The sequence below is a fragment of the Haliaeetus leucocephalus genome, unplaced genomic scaffold (genome assembly GCF_000737465.1).
Source record: "Haliaeetus leucocephalus isolate CR32 unplaced genomic scaffold, Haliaeetus_leucocephalus-4.0 Scaffold135, whole genome shotgun sequence".
In the NCBI taxonomy this organism is placed as follows: Eukaryota; Metazoa; Chordata; class Aves; order Accipitriformes; family Accipitridae; genus Haliaeetus; species Haliaeetus leucocephalus.
In genome coordinates, this window is record NW_010972571.1 from 1,781,100 (window position 1) to 1,806,419 (window position 25,320).

Below are 25,320 nucleotides of genomic sequence, written 5' to 3' on the forward strand. Positions count from 1 at the left end.
CCCCCCCCTTAAAGCCACTTTGTTACCAGAGGGTTACTCTTGGTGATAAAAAGGTTTCTTTCCCCCTCGCTGGAAAATAGTTGAATAGATTGTTCTATATCTGCAGTAATGGCATGTTACATCTTCGTGCCAGATCCACAATACTGTGCTTGTTCAGTGTGGGAAGCTGTTTAAAAATGACTTTCCTATTAGAGTATATAGCTTAGGCTCTAGATGGAAAAAGCCAGATCAAAGATATAGCATTTATAAAACTGCTGGTTAAAAAGATAAAAGTGAGATAACAGACATCAATTTTTCACTATAAATCTCTGGGTTTACTACAACATTAAAATTTCCAGTAAAAGCAGGGTTTTATATACCTGAACTCTAATGGCCTATTCTGAAAATATTTATGTCAGGAAAAGCATGGTATTTGCATGCCAAAAGCAATTTTAGTGCCAATGTTTAGCATTCCCTTCCCATTTAACTCCTTACCATCTACTCACGAGTATCAGATGCTCTGCCTAATGCCTACCGGGTACAGCTCCCCACACAGCCTTTCGGAGGAGGACGCTCCAGGTGCGTACTAAGGCAAAAAGTCGAACAGTTCTAATAAAATACAACTGCACAAGATGCTTCCCTGATGGCTTAAGATGGAGTCTCTAGCATGGTCTGAACCACTGATTTTACCTCCATGCCTTGCATGTGAAACTACTCATTTCCAAGGGGCTAACTGCCTAACCAACGTGAAAGACGGGGACAGAAGGACAGGAAATTGGGCAACGCAATGCAACAGCTCAGAAGTAACGGGTCAAAACCCTCCGTAATTAGATGAGGTTTCTGGACTTATGGGTAGTACTCCATTAGTTTTATTCTAAAATTAAAATTGGAGCATGGTTCTGTGAGAGCCAAGCGTCTTGCCTTCAACATACAGGTATTTTTATTTGGTGAGAAGGGAGGGCATTCAGCACCTACCTGGCCATACACAGCAATCAGCAGGATTGACGCTGCGCAAAAGTATCGATTTTACCTATTTATACTACTATTATTGAGGTATAATAATAGGCGCTAACAGCCTTACACGGTAGTATATGGGACTCTCAGAGTACAGCAGTCGATATTACTTCAGTTTTTGCAACCTGTACTTTCCTAAATTTAAGAAAGATTTAGCAATATAAGCTGATTTTCAGCAAAGTTTTGTTTTCTTCCCTGCTTCATACTACCACGTGCAGACCACAGCTTTCCAGGATATGCCGATATGCCATCAACATAAACGTAACTTCTCAAAACACAGCAAACATACAGAAACACTACAAGTCTCTACTTGCCTTATCTCTTGGGGCTCTTACGTTTGGGGTTTTTTTTGTTTGTTTGTTTGTCTGTTTTTACGGAATAAAATTAGATTTCAGCATCTGTCACCATCAGGAAAAAAACTCATCCCTGGCTCCCACATGAAAACATTGTAACCAATGCACAGTTACTGAACCATGATGCCTTAATGATCATTACACAAATCAACTTTTTTTTTGTTTGAAATAATGAAATTAAGAATGTGCTTTCATAATTACTTGAATCAGACTGTCAGGTTATAAATTTAATAGAAACCCAATAAGATTAAATTGTAAAAGTAACGTATACCACGCTAATTTATATATGTGTGGAATCTTTATATTTTGACTTATTCAGGTGTGCTGATTAAATGTTAGTAAACAATACTGTTAGTATTGCCGTTCTGCCACTAAAAAACAACAACCTGGGAGCAGATGCAAAGCACTTGGTAAACGTTTCTGTCTTCTTTTTGCATGCATTTTTCTAAAGCTCTCTTTTCAACATAATCTAACAAAAAAATACGTAGGCCTATTAGGCAGACAAATTGCAATAAAACCATAAGATTTTAAATACCGACATTAGGTGTTTGCCAATTACAGTTCTAAAACTCCCCACAGATATGATGTATTCAAGCAATTTGAATTATAGTATCTTCCTTAGCTCCTCAGTATAACCATAGTAACTTTTAAAGTATGTATTTTGAATTTAACAGAATTTGAATTTATTCTGCAGATAATATATTGATTCTTAAAAACATAGGAACTTTAAAAATATACAGAATGCATACATTCCTATACAGGAAAGGAATTAAACATTTGAAAGAATCTTCTAGATAAATCCCCAAACTCATTCAAACCTATGTGCCCGATAGTCCCTTTTCTTTGGGAAAGCCAACGAGCCGCCAGCAAAGTGCACCATGAAACTACAAGTACGCAAAACATCACTCACCTAAACCAGAGCACGATCTCACTAATATCACTGCAATCTCTTCCTGCTCCCATCACCCCTTCCTTGCCCTGCACTACGACCTCTGCCGTACCAAGCCCCTGTAGCCAGTTGGCTTGTTGAGCATCAGGTCCACATGCAGTCCTCTGTCAGTCAGGTAACTCTTGCCAAAGGCACTAACACAGCGCAAGGGAAGATGCTTGGTTTTTTACCTCAGCGCTACCTAAACAGAAACTTCTGTAGCGCATCATTTAATAGCTCTTCCGTACAAAGTGCTCTAGTCAGCAGAACATTATCTGCAGTCTCCTGGCTCAGGCAAGTCCGGCCACCTTGCAGATGCTGGCTGCTTAGACACCCAGTCTAACGTTGACCCAAATCAGTTCCTTAAAAAAAAAAAAAAAAAAAAAAAAAAAGGCCCTCCAGCAAACAACTATTTTTGTCCACTGGCAGAGCTGTTTTAGGTCCATTTTATACCCTAACTCCAGACTACACTCAGGAGTTAATCAAGTTTTTATATCCAAAATAAGATAAGAGCAGCAATGTTCAATTTTACTGATTTTAAAACCAAAACTGTTAACTATCGCATCATTTTCTAATACGTGTCCTCCAGGCTTTTCACTATAACTGGAAGTGGTTATCCCAGCATTTCCAGTTCTGAGCAGGAAACCAATATCCCCAAATTAAAAAAAAAAAACAACAACGGACCTCCCTCAAGAGAGGTTCTCTTAAAGAATATGTTTGAACAAGCCGCTTTTTTGTGCAAGGGAGACTTCTTTGCCCCAAGAAATATTTCTCTTTACCGTTGACAAGCTCCAATGCCGAATTTTTTACAATACAGGTATCTCCTTTAACATACATGGCTTTGCTACATATTTAAAGCTTGTTAATTGGCCAACTAGTAGTCAACTGGTTAGAGAAGACCAAACACATCCAGTTTACCTAAGAGGTTACTTCTGTGAAGCAGCTTTCTACTACAAGTGGTACTTTGGCTAACTACAGACCTGAAAGCCTGTTTAACACATAAATTAACACTGCATTGCTTAAACTGGGGAGAAAAATAACTTCTGAGAATACAGGCATAATCTCCACAATAAAAGGGAAAAGAACTACGTGTTTGGTGTTTTTTCTTTTCTATACTTGGTAGCAAAGTTTGTGCAAGAATCTAAATTTTATACCAATACTCCAAAAGAACTGCACTGCATCCTCCAGAAGCTTTCGTGCTTCATTTTGATTACCTGTCCCTTTTTAAGTCAGCATTGGAAGAGCTGTCCCATCTAGAAATTTTAAGGCTACTCACTTAAATAACTATACTATTACAGAAATCAGATCAGATCAAAATTACGTGGACCAACAGATTGGCTTCATACCTTAGGTTTACGGAGAACTGCAATGGGAAGGGGAAGGTGTAGAAAACGGACAGTTCTCTAACCCTGAGTCTTGACATGTAAATAAAGACATCTGAGGAGCACACAGGTTGGAAGGGGCTGTAACATTCTATCATAATTAGAAACATTTCAAGAGCCCTGTAATTTCCAATCAAAATTACAGTAATTTCCGATATACAAGCCATGATTCATGACAGAATTTTTACATTCCATGGGAGATTATAGTGGCCTGATGTATGACACACTGAGTACAGCACTAACATAAACAATTCAGTTTAATGTTTAAACAGCACTTGGTGTTTAGAATCCCACAATAAAAGAAACATATTATTGTAGAAATTATCACTTTGACAGTGATTGAAGGGTAGGCAGGCATGTGGCCTATAAAGCTATAATTTTTACAGTCCACAGCTTGAGTTTAATCATTTTGATATAACATTTCCAAAATATCCCTTAAAATGCTCCTTACAGCATATAACTTAAAAGACAACATCCTTTCTGTACAATGAAATGGAGTAAACTCCAATATGTGAACAACACAGAAGTCAAAAGTTAAAGGCTGTTAAAAAGAAAAGCAGCACTAAAATGCTGACGGTCCAAGAAACGTTGGTCTAACTGATCATTATCAGCTTTCCCTGCAAGATGCTGTATACTTCTATGAAGCAATTTTAGAAAAGTAAAGGAATAGTAAATAAGTGGACTTAACATTTCATCTAATGTGGAAATTCAGCATTGCAAGCACTGGTGCCTTTACCATTTTCTTCAAGCGTCAGTATAACCGTGGTTCTAGTCTCTCCCATTTTTCTACATTTTTCCTTTACTTGTTTCTTTAGTACATTCTCACTGAAATCAATGCTTTTGCATACACTGGTGATCTTTCTCAGAAGATACGTCACTTATGATAATCACACCCAACAAGTGCTTGCTGATTTCCCTCTCTTGCCACTAAACTTGACAGAAGTTCTTCAGTTGAAGAAAACAGAATAGGAAACCACACAACAAAGGCTTAAAACTGAATATGCAATATATATGCATGCACACATGAAGGTAACCAAGCAGCCATTGTATTCCACAAAGATCATACATGTTTTCTCAGATGTAACTTGTATAACCATAATTTGTTGGGTTTTTTCTTTGTTTTTGATGAGGACAGTGCTGCCTCACCTCCTGTGCACAGTGGGTCTGACTAAATATTTTTGCAAAACATAGAACACCAGCGTTCCTTGTTAAAAGCATATGTAATTGCAAAACACCAAAGCCTTGAGATGAATTCGGCAGCAATACACAGAGCTTGCCCACAACTTTTGCCACTTCCACGCCAGCTAAGAACTTGTGAACCTGATGCTTTCTGAGCTGCGCAAGACCCACGGGTGCGCAGCAAAGGCATCTTGCTGGTGGGGAAGAGGGAGGGATGTGTCTCAGGAAGCCGCTTCTCAACCCTGCCTGGTCAAGGGTAACAAGAGGTTACCTTTGGACTCAGCAAGGAGCTCCGAGCTGTGGTATTGGGCTGGTGTGCTAACCCAGCCACTCACTGTAACTCACACAGAAACAGATCAAAACCGGGAGGAGGGAAAATAATGACACAGGACAGGGAGGCCATCGCGCCCTGCGAACTTTACCTGGCTTTTGGTTGCCGCAACCTTTGCAAACAGTGCTTGAGACACCTTAGCTCTCTTCATTTCCTGCTGAATCTCATCGTAAATGGAAGCATTAATGTTCATGGAATTATTTTCTGTTTTTCCATTCCTCTCTGTAGCAATAGTAGCAGTTTTGACCTAGAAAATATATTTTATGAGTCATTTTTCACTATGAAAAAGTTATTTTCTTCTCTTTCCCTCCCCAAGTAGTTCCCCTTTCCATTTTATTCCTTTTATTCAATCTTCCTCTGATAGTCTTTCAACTTTTCAGACTTAACATTATAAGTTATCCGTGGTTCAGGCAACTGGGAAACAAGAAAATTCAGCATATTGTAACAGGTGAGTGCATCTGAAATATGAGTTATCATTAACTGACCACTGTGAATTTCAATGTCATAAAACAAATTAGGTGGAAACCTGTCAAACAGTCTTGTAGAGACTTGTGAATCCTTATATGATTTCTTTGCCCCGCACAAATTAAGTCAAAATTGTAACTGTGGCATAAAAGAATCTCTAATGAAATAAAAAACTGACAGATATATCTTGATTCATGTGTTATGTCCAGTACACTCAACTGCACGATGACATAGAAAAGTTGTGGCTTTAGACTCAACTTTCTAAAATATTATCAGTTTAATTCTTAAACTGTTTTTAAGAAAGCAATAATTTAGAATAATGCATATTTTAACCACTCATTAAATCAGGATAGGGTTTTCTTAAAACTATTAATTCTAGTTGTACTTCACTTACATTCGTGAAATATTTATTCTTCTCACAGTCCACATTAGAAAAAAAACACACATGAAACCAAGACAGAATGATTATACTACCACCTCTATGCTGCATCTGCAGCATTAAGGAAAACAACAAAAAATACATCAGTGGTGACATGATGTGCATGATGTGCAGAAGACTATCGTTTCCTTCATCCTCTGGAAATGATGGAAGTGATGTTTCAACACCAAGAATCATCCCACCAAGGTTAGAGAGCAGTTTCTGCAATATCAGTTGAGAGGTACAAAAAAATCAGCAGATACTCAGCTTATCCTACAATATTCTCAATAGTTAAGGATAATGTCTTTCTTTAGCAGCTACTCTTGTGATGCTTGCCCAAGATTAGTGGACCTAATGGAGCACTAATCCTGAAGCGGACCGGAGGAAAGGAAAGACTGGATTTCTGCCAAGAACCCACAGGGTTGATGATGCAAAAATCAAACCTTTAGATTTTGATTCAAACCTACTGGTTCATACTGAGGTTGTTGAGACCTGATTTAATGTAGCCATTCAGAAGTTACACGTCTAGTCTAAGTTAGTCATTCAGGCTACCTCTAAACCTAATGGACAGAGCTTGGCACTTCCAGAGGGTGACTCACCCTACTCTTAAGTATGTGTCTAAACCCAAACTTTCACTATCAGTTTAATCCAGTGCAAGTCAGCATCTTCCTGTGCTCTAAAGTCCCTTGAGGTTCAAAGGAAAATCTGACATGGTAATTCATCTTCTAATCTCACTCTTTATGAGCTTTCATATGTCAGAGGTCTCACAATACAAGAGTCAAAGGGTTTACGTGAGAGACGTACTTAGGCAAATCATCAGCCCATTTTTTCCTAGAAACGTCATGCTCAATTTGTGTTAAATATCCTCCCCAGTGTTTCTAAGATAAAATAATCTAGCCCAGAAACTGGGAGTGCATGCCACTTTTGCTGAGCCTCATTTGTCTATCGGGCTTTTTAGAAGCTGTGCTAACACATGCCCGTTAGCAGCAAGGGGCAAAACCCCAGCAAGAAGGCGGCGTCCACACATACTTTCCCCTGCCTCCTTCTGGCAGGCATTAGCACTTTATGGTGTCTGAAAGCAGGAGTCCTAAATGAAAAGGGAAATGAAGAAAAATCTCAGAAAGTGGCATACAGTTTATCACATGATTTGCTTTTGTCTGAAAACAACTGGTACTTTGCAGCCATGTCGTGGAGAGTGAAGCGTTTCCTTTTCTGCAGTGTGCCATTTTACAGGTGACATTGCAGCAGAGGATGGCCAAGCCTGGGCCAACGGCTGCTCAGAAACATTTGAGGCACTTGGCAGCGGGCAGCGTGAGGAGCAGCACCATGAACCTCTTCTTCCCACCGCAGAGCAGGAAAACGCATGCCTCACACTGGGCAAATCAGCATGGGGCCACAAGAGCAGGTGCATCTCCTGAACACCATACAGTGAAATCATTTGAAAATTACAAAATCAGTGGCAATTTTATAACCTTTAAATGAAAAGGACTCGCTGAAAGATAACATCCCCGTTGGTTGTCAGTTAAGTATACAACTGGAGACAGCCTTCTCTGCTTGCATGTAAAAATCAGGCTAAGCTAAATTAGAAAATGAAAAAGCGATGGCTTTGTCAACACACCTTCTTGGACCTTGGGTTTAAATTTTGGCAAATTTATTTCAGTCCTTCCCAAAGGAATATTTCTAACTTGTAACTAACTAATCTTTGAGGGTCCTGAGTGAAAGATGAGAAGACGAAGGTATTCAGCTAGCATGCACAAGTCCACGGTATCTTTTGGGAAGGTAACACTTCGCTCTTGTGATTCTGATCGAAACGTCTCTCTTCTGTAAGCACACTGCCTTTTTGATTGCTACTCAGCTTCAAAAGACAGCTTCACATTGTAGCAGTACCTCATAGACCACTTAACTGAGCTATGAACACTCAGATCATCAAAAAAACAAGACTCGCACACCACATTGGAGACATAATTTAAACTGTGCATCTTGGTCCACACTTTTCAATGCCCAATTTAATAGGGATATCATTTAATCCAGGGGAATTACTGAAAATCCTCATTCTGGTTGGCAAATCACACCTATCTTTATACAGGTACAACAAACTCAACAGCATCTAATATGTCACTGAAGTTAAAGCAAACAAAATAAGTCCTACTGCCTTCTGTTGATATTGAATTAGGAAGTGAACAACAGAAAACACTAATATCTGCATCAAAAAGCCATATTAGCCCAAAGAGCTTCAGAAGAATAGAAGTCTTAAAGTTATAAAATGATGGATTTGGGGATTATCAGGAGTTGTTGGTCACAGCCATACCCTCTCCCTCTCCAATTCATATAATCGGCTAGGTATAAAAATTCTTCCCCTGCTTCTTAATAATTTCTCTTCAAAGATCAGGTATAGACTGTGGCTGGACTAGATGGACCATTGGTCTGCTCTGGTCTGATGAATTCCATGCAATAATGCTAATTAACCTCTTGGAGAATATCCATACATAAAACTGTTTCATAATTTATACATAGCAAGCATCTAGGCTGTTGTGTTGAATTTAGAATTGAGTTCAAGACAGAGGCTGTTTGAAGCTGGGTTGAAAAAACACCCTCCTCCTCAAAAAAAACAACAGAAAACAAAAAAAGCCCCCAACGGTGCAACTTCAGGACTTAGGAGAGGAGGTGGAAAAAGTATTCATTCTGAAGAGAAAAACAAAACAAAACATAATCTCTCATCTCATCCACACTTAAGCACAACCTCCCACCCCACCCACACTTATAGCCACATTTTCTGTTTAGGAAAGAAACCACAGATCAGCTAAATTTTTTTGACAGTACCCAAATTTTGCAAACACTAACTGAACAGGGGAGCATTATTTTACGAATGTAACACACTGAGAATCAGAAATTTGTTTGGCCATCTTCCTATCACCAATCAATTTAGTCTTTTAAAAGTACTTGGAAAAAAAAATAACACATCCATCCCCTCCTGGCCTGCCCAGATATATCTTCTCATCAAATAAGGCTGATTACAGTAGCAAGAAGTTCTGGATTAATTCAATTTTCCTAATGAAAGGACAGCTTGCTATAGAAGGAATAACCAATCTGAAGAGGTTTTCATAAACATGGAAGCTCATTTCTTCCTCATCGAAACTGAAACAAAAAGATCTTTTATAACACATTCTCATAAGTACTGTTTTAGCTTGGGAATAAAAATCTTCTTTAATCCTGGTTTAGCTTTTAATATTACGTTGTACATTAAAATTCATAAAGTAGTTCATTCCAGGCAAAACAAACTACTTTTCAGTTCTGCTCTGCAAATAGCACAGGAGGTACAATAAATGCTGTTGCTTTCAGAACAGCTTTTATCAGGACAAGGTTTACTACTCCATTATTACAGTGGCGCCTGGAAGTGCAGTTATAGTTAAGTGTCAGGGTTTCCATTAACTCTCCTCCATGGTGGTTTTTGTGGGGGTGGGGGGGCGGGAAGGCTTGCATTTATTATTTTGTTCATTTTTACTTTCATTAAAATGCAACTTGGCACAAAGACTATCAACCTAAATCTCAAATTTTGCAGCTGTAAAAAAAAAAAATTTTGCTGGCGGTGAAGTATGGTATGTGCATGTGTTTGAACTCCAGGGCGCCACCATCAAGTTTCACGGGAGCTGCTGTTATCCAGAGTTCCTTGCAATGGAAGTTCACTGGTCCTCAAACACCAGCAAATCAGTGTCCTCCTCAAAACTACTCTTTCAAGAGTGACGTCCTATCTCTGGGACCCAAGCTGAAATTGCTTTAGCATGGAGGAACTGTAATTTATCTGTAGTCAGAGGGAGGCCAGGATTATATTTATGAAAATGAAGGGTTTTGTCAATGGAATACCCAGAACCGTAACTCATGCAAGATTTGTGATACTTCTTAAAACACTGTTAAAATTATATTCTGCTCTTGACATTACACATACTCTGTTTTCACACAGGATGATGACGGGCCCCAAGAGTCAGCAAAATTTTCTTTGGGGAATATGGGTGGTGAGAAGGATTTGTCTGGGATCTCTCTTCTGAAATGGGAATTACTTGTCCTGAGAAGGAAGTGTTCATATCTGCAGGATGGCTAACAAGCTTTAATCAGATTATTTCGAAAAAGAAAACCTGTGACTTGGTCACCTGTCTCCATCCTTCCCCCAAGTTGCACTAAGGAAGTGGGAGTCCTCTTCCCTCCATACCCTGAACTGCCTCAATGAGAGGGAGAGGCCATCGCTAGCACCTCCGCGGGGAGCTCCATCCACCCTGAACATAGCTCCACACTCAGTGTCCTCTGAAGTATCCCCACATCCTCTCATTCCCACACAACATGTAATAGACTCATCCTCTGAACTTGACTTAGGGATACCCAGAAAGGACCTCTGTGGCGTGGTCTGCAAGATGAAGGTGTTGAAGAGGGGAAAAAAAAAATTAATAAAAGTAATAGAACAAGAAAGGACCTTTTTTTCCTCCTCTTAAGCTAGTGAGGTTAAACTATGTCTCCATGCAGCACCTACCTGATGGAGATGCTAACATTTATAAACTCCACTGCCCCAGGAACGCCCCTGACCGGCAGGCTTCTGCCCCAGGAGGTGGCAAGATGAACAATGTCCAAGGGAAAAATTCTTGTATACACCGTCTCCTTGCACTCAGTTTGCCAGTGTGGAAGATAGCAGACTTTTACAACTTGACCAGCTTAGAAGGCTATACACATATCCCAAAAGCTCATGCATTAGAGGCTAATGATTTCAATTTAAAAAAAAAAAAAAAAGTAAGATTTTGCTTCTTTGTTTAAGTCAGAGAGAAAGGGAGAAGTAAGGGGGACAAAGAGCTTCTTAAAGGATTTCAAAAAAGAATTGGAAACAATCCAGATACTAGTTGCTACTTGAGCTAATGTAAGAATGCTGTAAAAATGAGATAAATTCAACACAGTTCCTTCTAACTCAGGCACCAGGGTTTATGTTTGGTGAGTTCCTACTATCCTATCAGACCTCCAAGGTCACGCTTTCTGTTTTTGCATGCAACAGTATGCAAAATTCACACAGAACAAGCTCAGCTGCTAAATGGTTAAGTCTGCTCTACTGTCTGGCCACCAGTTGGCAACACAAAAATGCAAAATAGATCCTTTTCAGGATGTTTATTTTCACATCCTTCTGAAACTGATAACTTGCAATTGCAAAATAAACCTTCATGTGTGGCACATTAGCTCCCATTTTTCATGGTTTCATAGTTTTAATTGTTTCAAATGTTACACTGGTCTAAAGATTTAATATTAAGTATGTTGGCTCTTGTGTAAATTCTGTTGTCAGGATAAACGGTCTGTTTTATCTTTCAATAGTTATCCAAGAAGCTCACAGCTAAGCTAGAAAAATATTATGCTCTGTCCCTGTATAGTGGACTTTAAATAATTGCTTACAATAAATTTAGTAGTAAGGATGCTAGTAGTTTTATTTCCTTAGTATCAAATATTCAATAAACTGTGGACATTTGGGGGGGTATCAGAGTAGTAGTTTGCATTAATAATTTTGCAGTATCCTGATTATAATTTATTTCTGCTACGATTTGTAACATTATACTTGCCAGTGCAACAACTGGAACAATTTCATTATTATTTCTAGCATTAAGTATGGTACTTATGTTACCAACACAAATATTTCAATTTTCAAATTTAGGGCTCTGAACACTTAGTAGCAGGTGGCAAGTGCTACATGTGTTTATAGGTGGGTAATTCTGGCAACATGTAAAAAGGTCGCACAGAATCCCAGCTCAGAGGTTTCTACATTCTTGGTCCATCCACTAGATAAAGCGCATATGTTTTGCTGAATGACAGAGAACAATATAACAACTAGAAAAATAACTTTTACTCTGTAGAGCTCAAGTATTAGTCTGTTAGGTTTCCTTGTTAACCTGTTTTCCTTTTGAAAAGGATCAAAACAGAACTGTGTGCTGTTTCCACTTTGAACTGTTGCAATTAGGTTAACTATACTCCTGACTCCCACTAAAAAAATGAAATGTAATTATGAACAAGAGCACAGTAGAGACAGATAGATTCCCCCCCCGCCTCTGACCCCTAAATTTGGACTTAGAGCATGTTTTGTCAGTTAAGAAAACCCCTAAGTCTCACTTTCTTTCTGGCTGCAAGGGATTTATAGTTTAAAGTGTGAATTAAAACCAACACAAGGACTACCTCTGACTTGACATCCTTCTGGAAGGTCCTGTAATTAACTCTGTTCTTTAGCTGTGAAATTGCCCAAGACCACTTGAGACAGAGTGAGACATTACCTTGGCAGAAAGGGATAAGTTAAGAAGGAGGGTTAGCCTTTGCTCTGAATTACCTGGGCTGTGGGAGCAGGTACAGATATTAAAACAAACTCAAATGTTATTTTAAACACCGTTATCTATATTTAACTCTTTCCCACTAAAGCACTGCTATGTAAATAGATTCTCATCCTTTATCTTGAAGAGTATCTATAGTGGATTTCACAGACTAAACTCAGTTAATGATAACAAAACTAGAGCACTAGCACAGTCTGTTCTTTCTGCTAAATTTTTTTTCTCTTCTTGTGAAAAGTACTGCAGCAGGTCAAAGTGATCTTCTCTCCTCCCTTTTCCTACGATTTTGTTATTCATTAATTTAGTGTGGTCCTTGGTATCCATTAGCTGCAGGAAAATTAGAAAAATGATCTCAAGGAATTTATAGCATTCAGAATGGGTATGGAATATAGTCATAGCCACAAGCCTAAACCCTGTTAGCAAAAAAACTGCTCGGTGTTTATATACTCAACCATCACAAAATTCCCACAATCCCAGAGCCTTCCTTTATACAGCAAATCTGGACTGTGTATACAGCATGATTCCCACATATCTGCAGATCAGTTTGTTTTGTCCCTGCACAGGTACAACCTTGAGCCACAGCAATGCAGAGTGTTTCAGAAAAGATACAGTGTTTTGGAGTGTTTCATTCACAACTGTGCTTCTTCTTTGTGAAATCCTACGCATTCCTATGGCTCACACCGGTATTTCTCATGTACCCTAAAACTAGCAAGGACTACCTTGAATTTCTTGATACCACTCTACCAAACTTTATAATTTTGGGAAAATTAAACCAATAGTCCCACTAGATTTTACAGAAATCAACAGGAGTTTCTTTTGAACAAATACTAAATGAAGCTTTAATGAACATATCCAATCTTTCAATGATGGATATAGCAACTCTGTTATGTTATCCAGTTGTCAGTAGCTCGACCTGGTGAAAGCATGCCCAGCATTTTGGGATGGAGTCTTCTTCCCCCCATCACTTTAGTTTTACCTGTTCATTTTCTGGAAGATAATTTTTAAGGCGATACGATGTACTCATACTTCTGCTTTCATTCCCACTCGGTTTAGTGGTCCAAATCCTTCAAAATCCCTATTTGAACCTCTAACATTAAAAACAACACCTGAGAATTATAGGAAAAAAGAGACAGCTAAAAGCCAGCATCTTCCCGGCCCAGTAAAGCTCGTATCTCAGCTATCATCCATTATATTTCTTAAATTTAATTTGTGATATGCACTGCAAATAATGATTCTACAAGCATTTAAAAAATGCAGCAATAAAAGCTTTCTTCTTTTTAAGAAAGGTATCACCCAGCAGGACAGTGAGAAAACACAATGAGCAAATCTCAAAGAGAGAGAGTGGTTTACTTGTGGAGGCCGGCTAGGCGGTGTGCTTATGAGAGGTGCGGGGCCCATTGCAGAGGCTGCGTTCAAGCTCCTTTCCCTTTCGTCCTGGTAAATTCGATCTCGTTCGGCTTCTGGCAGCTGCAAGAAGTTCTGCATAGCCCGAAGGTTTACCAGTAAGGACTGCGAGGCAGTCTTGGGATCTTCTTCCTTTCGGAGGATTTCTGAGAGCAAGCCCTGTAGGGAGGGAAGAAAAAAACACGCTGCAGAGTTAGCCTAGGTGAGCATCTGTAAAACTGGGCTCTGCAAAGCCACTGCTTATCAGTCCTCTTTCTTCTTTCCCCTGGGCTGAGAATGAGAGCAGCAAATGCACTATTCACTCCACAGAGGAATATATTAATGGCATTTTAGGTAGCAGAGAAGAGAGCATCAGTTATACCCTTAATTTTATTAAGCATCTGGTTTACATACAACATAAACTGAATCTGCCTAATAGGTCTCCTTCCTTTTACTGGCTTAACTTGCCATGAAACCTTTCACAGTCAACAAACAATCACAAGATGTTAAGAATAAGTGAAATAGAGACAGTGGGGTGTTCTCAGGCTTCCCAGACAAAAAGCAGAGCCAGCCTAAAAAACATGGCTTTCCACATTTCTAGCAACTTAAACAGCTCTTTGAAAATAAATGATATTTCACAACTAATCTGATACGATAAACTCACAACATTCCTAATGTACTGCTTAACTCACTCAGGTCCACATTTGTTATAAGTCAATATATTGTTTTGAGAGTTGTATACTGGACTTTAACAACGAGTGAGGAAACTCACCATTGGATGCTCCCCCTCCTTCAGCTTCCTCCTCCTCCCACTGTCCCCCTCTCCTCACCAGGACAACCCCAATCCTCACCCAGTCCATGGCCTGGGCTATTTATTTGAGCACCTGCTGTACAGGTCCCATTTCCCAAGTCCATTTACCACTGTTGTCCTTTGACCACTTTCAGAGTCCAGCAATCATAGGTAAAAGTGAGCGCTGGGGAATGAGAGGAAAACAGCATACAGGGCATCCACAGCAGTGAGCCAGAGAAGGGCAGACTGCAGATGATAGCATGCTGCCAGCAGACAGTACAGACCACACCAGGTTTCCTATGTAATCATTTCATCTCGGTTCTCAGCAATGGAGTAGGCCTGGCGGTCTGGGACACCTAATTACTCTGAAAGATGAAATATTTATGAACCTGTGAGTGCAACTACAACTTTAATGTCAACAAGTTCTTGAAACCTCCCCCCTGCCAAATTCTCCCTTTAAATGTGTCAGGCATACAAAATGCTCTACTGTCTTGAGGTAACAAGATGATGATAAGAAAACTAACTTTTGCAAAAGCGGATGTGAACTTTTTAGAATAAATGCTGTTGCCATGCTGGGACAAGGACAGGGTTGGTATGAGAGGCTTTTATTCCTAGTGTAACAAGGGAACACAGATGTGGTTCTAAAGAAATAACACAACCCAATGTTTCTTCTCCTGAAGAACTGTTGTTATCTAGGATAATGGAGGAGTGAATGGATGGAGGGAGGAAAGCAATAAAAAAAGCTAAAACTAACTAAGAGAGGCAATCCTGAATGAAGATATCCATTCCTAAGGGAGTGCAACAGAACGCTACGGCCTAAGCATCAGCCTCCTCTGTATGGAAGCCTGATGCTCAGAGCACCTATGGCAGTTGTCACCTCTCTCAAAGGTCCTATCCTTAGGGGCAAAAGCCCCTTATGAAGGTGCTGCTGCAAAGCCACCGCTCTCAGGCAGCTGTGCTTAGGCAGGGTCAGAGCCCACCCAGGGCGGCTTTGAGCTCTGCATTTCCCCCGTTGCCCCTCCATCTCTCAGGGGCGATAAGGACGGAGGTGCTAACCAGTATACTGGGGCCAGTGTGGTCCTCATGGCCCTGTCTGTGCCTGCACACATAAGAGGGAAATGGGATGGAAAACACAAACAGTCTTTATAGCACCGAGCATGAAAAATAATTTGGAGGAGGATTAAAAAAATAATAATCCTGGGGGATACTTTCTTACCACTATTCTTCATCCCTCCTCTTTTCTGGTATCCAGGCAGAAACTACGCAGAAGGCAAATAAATGCATTAAGACACAAAAGTGGCATTTCGGTGGAGAGTAAGTTTTAAAATTTTTCTTAATGACTAATCTAATAATAAATTTACTTATTAGCAAATATGGAAATTAAATTCTTGTCTTCCATTTTTTTCTACTTCTAAGTAGTCAAACCCACAGTTACTACTGTTTGTCAGTGGTAGGGTTACATGACCCATCCTCCAAGGGAGGCAAAGAATGACTTTGTGCCACTGGAGACAAGGCAAAGCTGTCTGCAGAGCACAGGATGTACAACGGAGGTGTAAACACATTTGATTTCTGACCGCTATTGTGCTGAAAACCACTGCACCAGGATTAAAAAGAAGAAAGAAAAACTGAACTCAAGTGGACTGATCATCGGCAGGAGAGGAGGCTCCTTACTAACAGACAGCCTATTGTCAGCCACAGGAAATGTCCTTGAAAAATACTTTAGCCCATAATAGAAAATATTTGCTAATATAAGCCTTTGCCACATAGTGGGCAGCTAAAAAAAGCCGAAAAGGCTGTTTTTCTTGTATAACTTTTCCCCCCTCAGTGAAATAAATAAAGAAAATTGGGTTTTGTAGTTTTCTTGCGTTTGTCAGTACAACCATTGCTGCAGGACACCTCTTGGTGATTAGATATGCCATTAAGCATTCATTGCCCTCTCCTTCCCCCATCACTGCCATGACTCTTCGCATGAGCTGGGAGCAGAGCAGAGGACACAGATGCAGAGACATCAGAGGAGATGAGAGAGTGGGGAGAAAGCAAGGAAGAGGTGTTTTCTTCTAGGAGCTTTGAACCTAAAGGTCAGAATATGCAAGAAAATAACATGAGAAATAAGGTATAGTACCGGGTGCAGGCAAAGTCTTACAATACAGTTTGCCTGCTTCATATATTACTTCATTTCTACTATTCAATTTTCTGAGCACAAAACTTCAGCTAAAGATTGTTAGACAAGATGTAAAATGGGAAAATCCTAGAAAGAAAACATCAGCTCTCATATCCTGCCCTGTGCCGATATGCAGAGATTTACCGTTCGTTTTACCAGGCCTGAACTGGTTTGCCAAGGTACAAGTCTTGGTGTGATCTCCTGATATTGTACTTCAGGTTGCATAAAAGCTAAATGCTGTTTTGCATAGAGACTATAAACACTGTTAGGCTCAGAGTCCTCCTCACTGTTCCTCCCTTGTACTCTTTTTGCACTGGAAATGTATTTTCTTAAAATGTTACTAGGTCTTATTGAAAAAAAGAAAGTTTACATGTCATCACAAGTATAATTCATTACTAATTGCACAAAAATGTTCAATAAATATTATCAGGGCTTTCAAAAGCTAACGATGAATTCTTTAAAAATGGAGATAAATGAAAGTGTCTGCCAATATGAACAAAAACACTGTCTGGCCCCCAGTTTGTCTCCTCTTTGAACATAATCACTGATTCAAATAGATTTTATCAGCCTGATAGAACTTCAAAGCTCCCAGAAGAAAAATGCCATTTGCCCAAACCTCCCCCAAAACAGGCAGAACATCCCTGAACGCTACCCCTCTCTGTTGCAGGGTGCTCCCATCCCATGTCCAGGTGGAAGATTATTCGCAAGCTCCACCCACAAGCCTGGATCCCTGCCAAGTAAGTTATAAGCAGACACATTTATCTGTGTCGCTTAGTAGCAAGAGGAGAGCTGTCATGATAGTGTAATAGCACCTTTTTACCTTTTATTCAATAGTGATATGGGTAGTGTGCTTTTTCTTAAATTACACTACGAAGAATTATATGAATACAGTGGCAATTTCTGTTATAGTTAAGCAGGCAAATTTCTCTCTACCACATAATTTACAGAACTCAAATTCAATAAAACATTACATGATGGTCCATTACTGTTATCAATTTTGAATAATCCATCTTCATTTTTCATTTTACTGGAAAATAAAGTGTGCCAAAGACAAAGTGGAGGAAAAAAAAAGTGCCTGAGAAGGTGGTTTGTGTAAACTTAGATTTTGTTTTAAAATTACATGGAGCCGTTTACTGCATCCAAGTGTTCTCCCTCGAAATAGCAATTGCCCAGAATTAGCACGAGCACAGTCCTAAATACACAAAAGTTTTCACATATGAGAAAAGGCATTATACATGAATGAAAGGCAATGTATCCTGGCAGCTAATATTTTAAACAAGCATGGGGGTGAAGTAGAAAGGAGGGGGAAAGAAAAGGTATCTGGCAGAAACGCTGAGAAGTACTTAAAACCCGCAAGTTGAAAAACTGTCACTGGTGGGAAGAAAAAAAATTACAATAGTCAGACATGGCACAAGCAGCAAAAAGCACTCCCCCTCCTTTCGCGAAGATGGAGCCGAGAGGTCACCTCTGTACAGCAGCACCCGAGTTCATACGGCAAATGTTATGGTTGAAAGTGTACACAAACAGAGACGGGCAGCCCCGAGTTACAGTTCCAACCACAACCATGACTAACACAATTCCTTGCTCATGCGGTACGTACATGTCACCCTGCCATGCACCAGGTTAAGCTACGCCTTCAAGTCAAATGTCAGACTTGCTTGTGGGAACCCAAGCTTTCCGTTTCCTGACTCACGTTTACATTTACAAACAGACGACAGAAAGGGTACAGAAGTTTGTTTATTTGTTCAGGCCGCCGAAGGTGGTTCAGCTGAACAAACGCCGATGCTCCGCTCCAGCTCTCTTGAGAAGCACAAAACAGAGCAGAGAGCCTCTCAGTTCAACTGCGAATTTGCAGGGGCAGGCTGAGCCCCTCTGCTGACGGGAGGCTCTGGCAGAGGCCGGCGTGGGCACCGCGCTCTGCGGGGCTGTCCCGATGCATCGGCGCCGGCGCCCCGTGGCTGCTCCGTGCCTCCCAGGCCAGCGAGCTGAGCCCAAATGACATTTTCTCACCAGCGAAGCGCAAGAAGAGACTGAACTCGCTCTTTCAAGAGAACGGAGGTGTCTGCATAGTGCACTGACGTCAGCCAGAAAAAATACCATGTTTATTAATTCTGCCAAACGGCAACCAAAACATAAGTGGCTCAATTTGCCAAAATTACCCCAGCAAACAGAGAGACTGGTAGACACGCTTGGTAGCCATGCTTGAGGTGAAACTCGGATGGACCAGCGCAAATCCTGACTCAACAAACTTTTCCCTGGTGCACTACAAAGAGGTGCTAACAGGATTCAATCTGTTTCTTTGCAGCCAGTGAGCTGGAATCGCAACTGCTGAAGGACAAATAACACTTCAGACCCCACTGCGCTCTGAAGCCTTCCTAGAAGGACTACTGTGAAATTTCTCATGGGGAGAGGCGCTCCACCCTCCAAAACTACTTCTGCTCCCTACAACAATTGTTCTATTGTGCCTGTATAGATGTTAATTTTCATTCAAGTTACAGCTTTCTGGACTCCTCTTTGATTAAACTTTGCAAGGCACATTCCTGAGAACTACACATTTTTGAAACTACCATTTTGAAGTCAAGGGTAGGGGGGGAAGTTATCCAAGAAGATATTAAGGACACTGCTTCAATTTTCTGAGGTGTGGTGGTGGTGGGGGGTCCACCTTATAAATAGATGATAATTAAAAAAAAAGACACCCTGGTTTTCAGAAGTAATTTTATCAAATCCTTTCCTTTGAGCTGGGAAGAGGTAGAAATATTTCTACTCAACATTTTTGCCCCCAAACAAAAAATTTTTGAAAATTAGGGCCAGTGTTGAATTACCACACTAAGCCGGTAGAACCCACCCTTCCCACCGAAACCTGCCACCAAATTCTGTATTCACATTGTAGAGCACAAGTCTGTAAAAAAAGAGGTGCCAACATCTTCAGCCAATTCCACCAAAGTCCACTTTTATTGCCAAAACATTAAGGAAATTACTTTTAGTTTATAGTTCACTTCCTTCCTTAACTTTTATGCAGAAAGCAAATCTCTCCCCTCATCTGAGACTGTATCTCGACATCAGGGTTTTTTTGCACAGAACTCCTAAGCGATTTCAGTGACATCTTCTGCCTTTAGAAACTGATGGCATGATATGGTCCCTGGACACGGCTCAAATATGCTTGTGACAGTTTCAAAAATGTCAGTGGTAAGCCTGAGTTAGCTTTTTATCTCAGAAAACAGTAGATGAATTTAAACAAGCATTTTTACTTGCTCTAGCCAAAATAAAAAATAAACCAAAAAAAAAAGACAAAAGATATTACATCAATATTAGAAACGAACTTCTAAATAGCATCAGTTATTAAAATGCTGCTCTAATTTTAGTTAAATGTGGTGTATCCTTGAATAAGCTGTGATAAATTCTGAAGTACAGCAAGCAGAACAAATTTAAGTGTTTTCATATAAGAATCACAGGTATCTCTACCTATGTTTATACTTGGACATTAGCTGTTACTGTGGGTAAAACTGACAATTTTCAGTTTTGCAAAGGTGAAATGTGCCTACAAGAAACTCCTCTGGATTTCAGTAGGGCTTTGCTTCATATGAAAAGTATGCTATTTCTTGGCAACACTGAGGCTAACATTGTCTATGCTCCTAGTATTTTTCCCTTCTGTTCCCTATGTTTGCCACATTACATAACAAATACTGCAAAATCTTATGTAGCTAACTGCAAATACTAATTTGATTAGCTAACACAGTTTGTAGGATATAGGGATACTACCCTGTGTTATTTCAAGTTGATTTGGCTGAAAATTGCCAAAGTATATTACATATATATTTCATATCTCTTCATGGAATTTGTTTTCAACGTTCATTTTGGGGTTTCCTCGCAGTTTTAGGTCACTTTGAACACAGTTTACCAAGATGGTTAACCACAACATCTGTGGAAGAATTGAACTTTAAACAAATATTTAATAACATTGGTAGTAAGAAAAATATATAGTAATCAGGAATCACTATTTGCCCTAGAAATCTGGTTCTACAGTTGCATTCACCACATCTCAAGAGCAACTTCTCATACAGTGTCATATAAATTCAATGTCCAGTCAGAACCAATCATCCTTGTATTTTAGGTAACAAATACTGTCCATGCACAGACGATAGACCAAAAGCTGTAGGCAAAACTACCTGACAAAAACTGAACAAATGACTTTGCAGGGGGAAGAAAGTTGAGAGAAAACAAGCTGCTTTTAGGCAAGTCTGAGAAAGAAATAAATATATAATAAACTAATTATTTTCTAAATGATTTGCTTGGCTGTTTGTCCAGGTAAGATAGCAGCTGCAAACCATTGTAACTTGAAGCTACAATTATTACTTCAATACTTTATAATTTCATGAGCTAAAATATTAAACATTGTATTAAACAAAACTCTATGCCATTTATTTGTAAATATAACAACTGACACTGCCTGGACTCAACTTACGTAAGTAATCCTTGCATGAGTTAATGTATCCCATGGAATTTGGTATGAAAGACCCAGATCTTGAAAGATTCCTCTGCTGTTAAGAGGAAAGATACACACACATACACACAGAGCTCTACAGAGAATTCACACCATGACTCTACTTTCTTTTAGCTAAAGGAGGATGTCAAAATTTTTAAGGCAATAATAATTCAGAACAATTACAAATGACATGCTGATTCAAACCTGGTACCAGTGCATTTGAAACAGAATTTTTATTCTCTAAGCTATGCAGGGAGAAACATCAACATTTCAAGAGAAGCCCAAATTATGGTTTGTTTTTTTTTTACTGTATTCTGCAGTAGACAAATAATTGTTCCCTAAGTTTAAAAATGTGAAATCCAAGGCAAATTTACCTATGTCTTTTTAAAATATTTCCTATTAAAAAAAATTCCTATTTTATTTTCTGTTAAAATAGACTTCTAAAATTTTGAGATCTTATTATTTCCATTGGATATACTGACATTTCTTCCATAATTTCTGCTTGATTAAATTCCATGCAACATGGCATTAAGTTAAATTCATAGAGCAGAATAAATTATAACAGGGTTAGCTTCTAAAACAGGTGTAAAAAATAACACATTTTAGTGTTACTTATCAGCTTTGCTAGGGCTAGCTTCTTCTGCATTGAAGAGCTGAAGTATATGTTCTGACGTGGACATTGGCAATCTCAGCAACTACTGTTTTTGCAACAAACTGCAAAAATACATGAAAAGAGTAGATGATCTAAAAATAAAGCTTTTTTTTTTTTTTTAATCTTTTCAGAAGCCTGAAAAGATATTATTTAGACTTTCACTACAAAATAGTAAAAACAAACGTGAACAAGAATAGAAGACGATCTCCAGTACACCTGTGAAAGAAGACAAGTTGTTCAGTACATGCATGTGGTCAGGATGGGTATACCTTTGCAACACAAAAGGCAATCTGTTGGGTGACTTTGTGAATGGTTCTGCATAGAGCTGTTCATTTCCTTCCCAGGGAATATTCAGTTATTCATAAACCATCACAACTGGAGAGGAACCAAGGTGTCTGTAAGAACCATGGGTATTTCCACAAACCAATTACTGAAGATTTCTGTATTTTATCAACATGGACACTGGTCCTGCAAGGAAGAAGCGTGATTCCTTCACAGGAGCTAAGTGGCAAGGCAGAAATGAGGAGAGAGACTTAAAAGGTGATAATTACAAAATAGAGAGGGAAAGAAGGGACTCAGATTTAAAAAAAATAAGAAAAAAGATGACTGACCTGAGTTCGGTTAAAAGCCACACGTGCAAATACTGCCTGTGAGATTCCTGCTCGTTTCAGTTCATCACGGACCCACTGGTAGATTTCGGAAGACACCTCTGTGTTTGTTGAGACCTGCTGCTCCAACGGCTTGTTCATGGATCTACTGACAGGAGGAGGGTGGTTCAAGTACTGTTGGTTTAAGGACTGCTGGGCTAGAAGTCTGTTCACTGCATACTGCTGGTTCAGCAACTGGGCCATTACCAGCTGCTGATTTACCAGCTGAGGGCTAATGGGAGTAGATACAAGTCCAGGGTGCAGGTTTGGAAGCGGGGTCCGAACTGATGGTTGACTACCATGAGAAAGCTGAACAGGGGATGGAGGCTGTTCGGCTGTGTTCCCTGGGACCGGCTGCTGACCGAAGTTGACATGGTTGGCACCTTGCTGGGATAGTTCAGAAAGGCTATCCATCTCAACTATGGTGGAAAAGAAACATTGAAAAAGCCAACATAAGACTGGAAATCACAAACTTCATGCTCCTCGCAAGACGTGCTAATAAAAATAAACAAATATAAAATGGCGCATTCAGGTTCAAGCTTACTGTACTGTCCAGCCTAGATCAGAGGGCCTATTACATCACTGTTGCAGCTATTTGCCTTCAAAATTTACGTACAAATAATGGTGTAGTGACTATTTAAAAAAAAAAAAAAAAATCCAACAAACTGCCCATCATCGTCACTGGGCCCTAGGAGGTACCAGCAGAACATCAGAGGCAAAACCACATGCTGGAAACCACGTACGGCAAAGGAGTAACCTCCTGAGAGTTTGGCAAAGGCGCAATGCAGCCAAACCCCGAGCGTTTTTGCAGAGCTCATCCCGCAGCAATGGATGCGGGGGACGTCAGACAAGGCAGTAAGCAACTAGAGAGGGGGCACAGATGAGAGACAGGAAACCACTCTGTGCGCTGCAGAAGATGCAGGTGAAATGGTAAGTGCATCTGCGCAAACGGTAAGGGGGTCTGTCATGGGAAAGCACACCCCGACCAGAGAGGACCAGAGAGAAAGACGACCCCAGTGACTGGTTTTGTTCCTCCCGCCATGTCCCCGCCATGACATCTGCAGTTCCCAGCCACTAGAAATCTGTAACAAGCAGGGTGGGGTGTGGACCTCCCCATGCTCTGCTAATTTCTAGATGCTGCATCAATTGTATGGGACTGCTAGGAACTAGTATAATTTATGTAAATTACACAGATGGGCTGCTTTATCTTGCAACCATGTATGCATGTTTTTTTCAGTGACTTGCAACATGGTTGAATTTTTTTCTTATATTAACTCATCTGTCTTGACACACCCTCCTTTTTAATTAACAACATAGTTTTTTAAACTACAAGAGTTCTTCCAGCTCCCCTCTTGTGCAAGATAAGACAACATAAAATAACTCTAGGCTGAAGTAAAGGAGTCTCCTTTTTATCAGTGTATGTCACTTTTTCATTTTAAACAATCTCAGTTCTAGAGCTTTAGCAATGCTGGTCTGGAAATAGCCTTAAGAAAATATGCTTTATTTGAAAACCAAAGCTCCAGTAGCTTCACAAAAGTGTGGTAGCAATTTTTTTCTTATACTAGTAAAGCATATTAAACAAATAAAAAGGCAGTGTCTGAGCTTTTCATAGTAATTATGATCTTCACTAACAGTCACTCAGTGCAAGACCACCCTTTCCTCCACAGGGGTGAGAGCTGGAAGAAGAAATCGGCACCTGGATTCCCACACGCAGCCCTGCATTCCGCCTCTGTCCTATCACGGGCAGAAATTTAAAAAATAAAAAGCAAGCCGGTTGTTCTGCAGAGAAGTGTGGTGTGCAGAGCCTGGATCAGTCCTCCAGCAGAGCACCCGCTGCTCCTCACCCTTGTGGCTTTGGGGGCAGTGCTGCCTCTCCCCATAGCATTAGGTAACACAGGAATACACACCACACACACTCCCCATGTTTCCTATGCACTGGCTTCATTGTCCCCGAATGAACGGATGGATGAACGGATGGCGAACCTGTCTTGGCAGGTCACGTAAGGAAAATTTGGCAGGGGCTGCCCCATGCAGGAGCACTGCTGCAATGGAGGTGGGAGAGGCTGCTGCAGAGGTCACCATCCCACGCAGGCACTCTGCTGCCTCGCGCACGGACCACCTGAAACCAAGTGAAGTCTTACCACCGACTTCGGTGGTCTCAGAAGAAGGGCTCGGTGTTGCGCAGAAGGTATAAAGTAGATAAAGGAAAGAAGCTGCCTTTTTTCACTGGCGGAAAGTAGAGATCAACCCAAGTGGGCCATTCACTTGGAATAGTAATTCAAGCAATTATCACAAAAGTGATGCATTGTCTTCATTACAGCCTTAAGCTATAAAAGGCAAGGAACCTGTTTTGGTAGATGAATGATTTTGCTTCAAATACTGAAAGCTAAGTCAAGCTCAAAATTCAATCCAAATTGAGGTCCCATTTCTTCATTCTGTTGAAAACTACATAGAAATTTTCTGACATAAAGTGTTTAAAATTATGTTAACAGGTTTAAGAAATAGTTTTAAAAAGGGACAATACAGAAATATATAAGGTATTACAGAATTAGTATGTCCCACTGATGGATTTTTTTTCTCCAGTATTTTACTTGTACTTACTACAAAAAGCAAACAATTGTCACAACAACTTTGTTAAAATGAATTGAAATCAGGGTCCCAAAGTTAGAGAAAGATATGAATTTATAAAATTATAGCAGCGTTTTTGGAAGGCAGTGATAGTTATAGAAGCCTGTTTCTTTAAATATACATTAGCCAGAGGAAAAAAAAAACCCACAAAAAAACCCAACAACAACCCCCCCCCCCCCCCCCCACCAAAAC

The 25,320-nt window shown here is 40.0% G+C and overlaps 1 protein-coding gene across 2 annotated transcripts in view; it reads right to left on the minus strand.

Annotated features, from left to right (window-relative positions):
• SATB1 (SATB homeobox 1) overlaps positions 1–25,320 on the minus strand; it is a 74,779-nt gene that overhangs the window by 21,655 nt on the left and 27,804 nt on the right. For both annotated transcript variants that reach the window (XM_010585898.1, XM_010585897.1), the window contains 3 exons: positions 22,465–22,919; positions 13,735–13,947; positions 5,258–5,413 (listed from right to left, as the gene is read on the minus strand). In XM_010585898.1, coding sequence (XP_010584200.1) covers positions 5,258–5,413; positions 13,735–13,947; positions 22,465–22,919 — 824 coding nt within the window. The remainder of the gene's footprint in view (positions 1–5,257; positions 5,414–13,734; positions 13,948–22,464; positions 22,920–25,320) is intronic.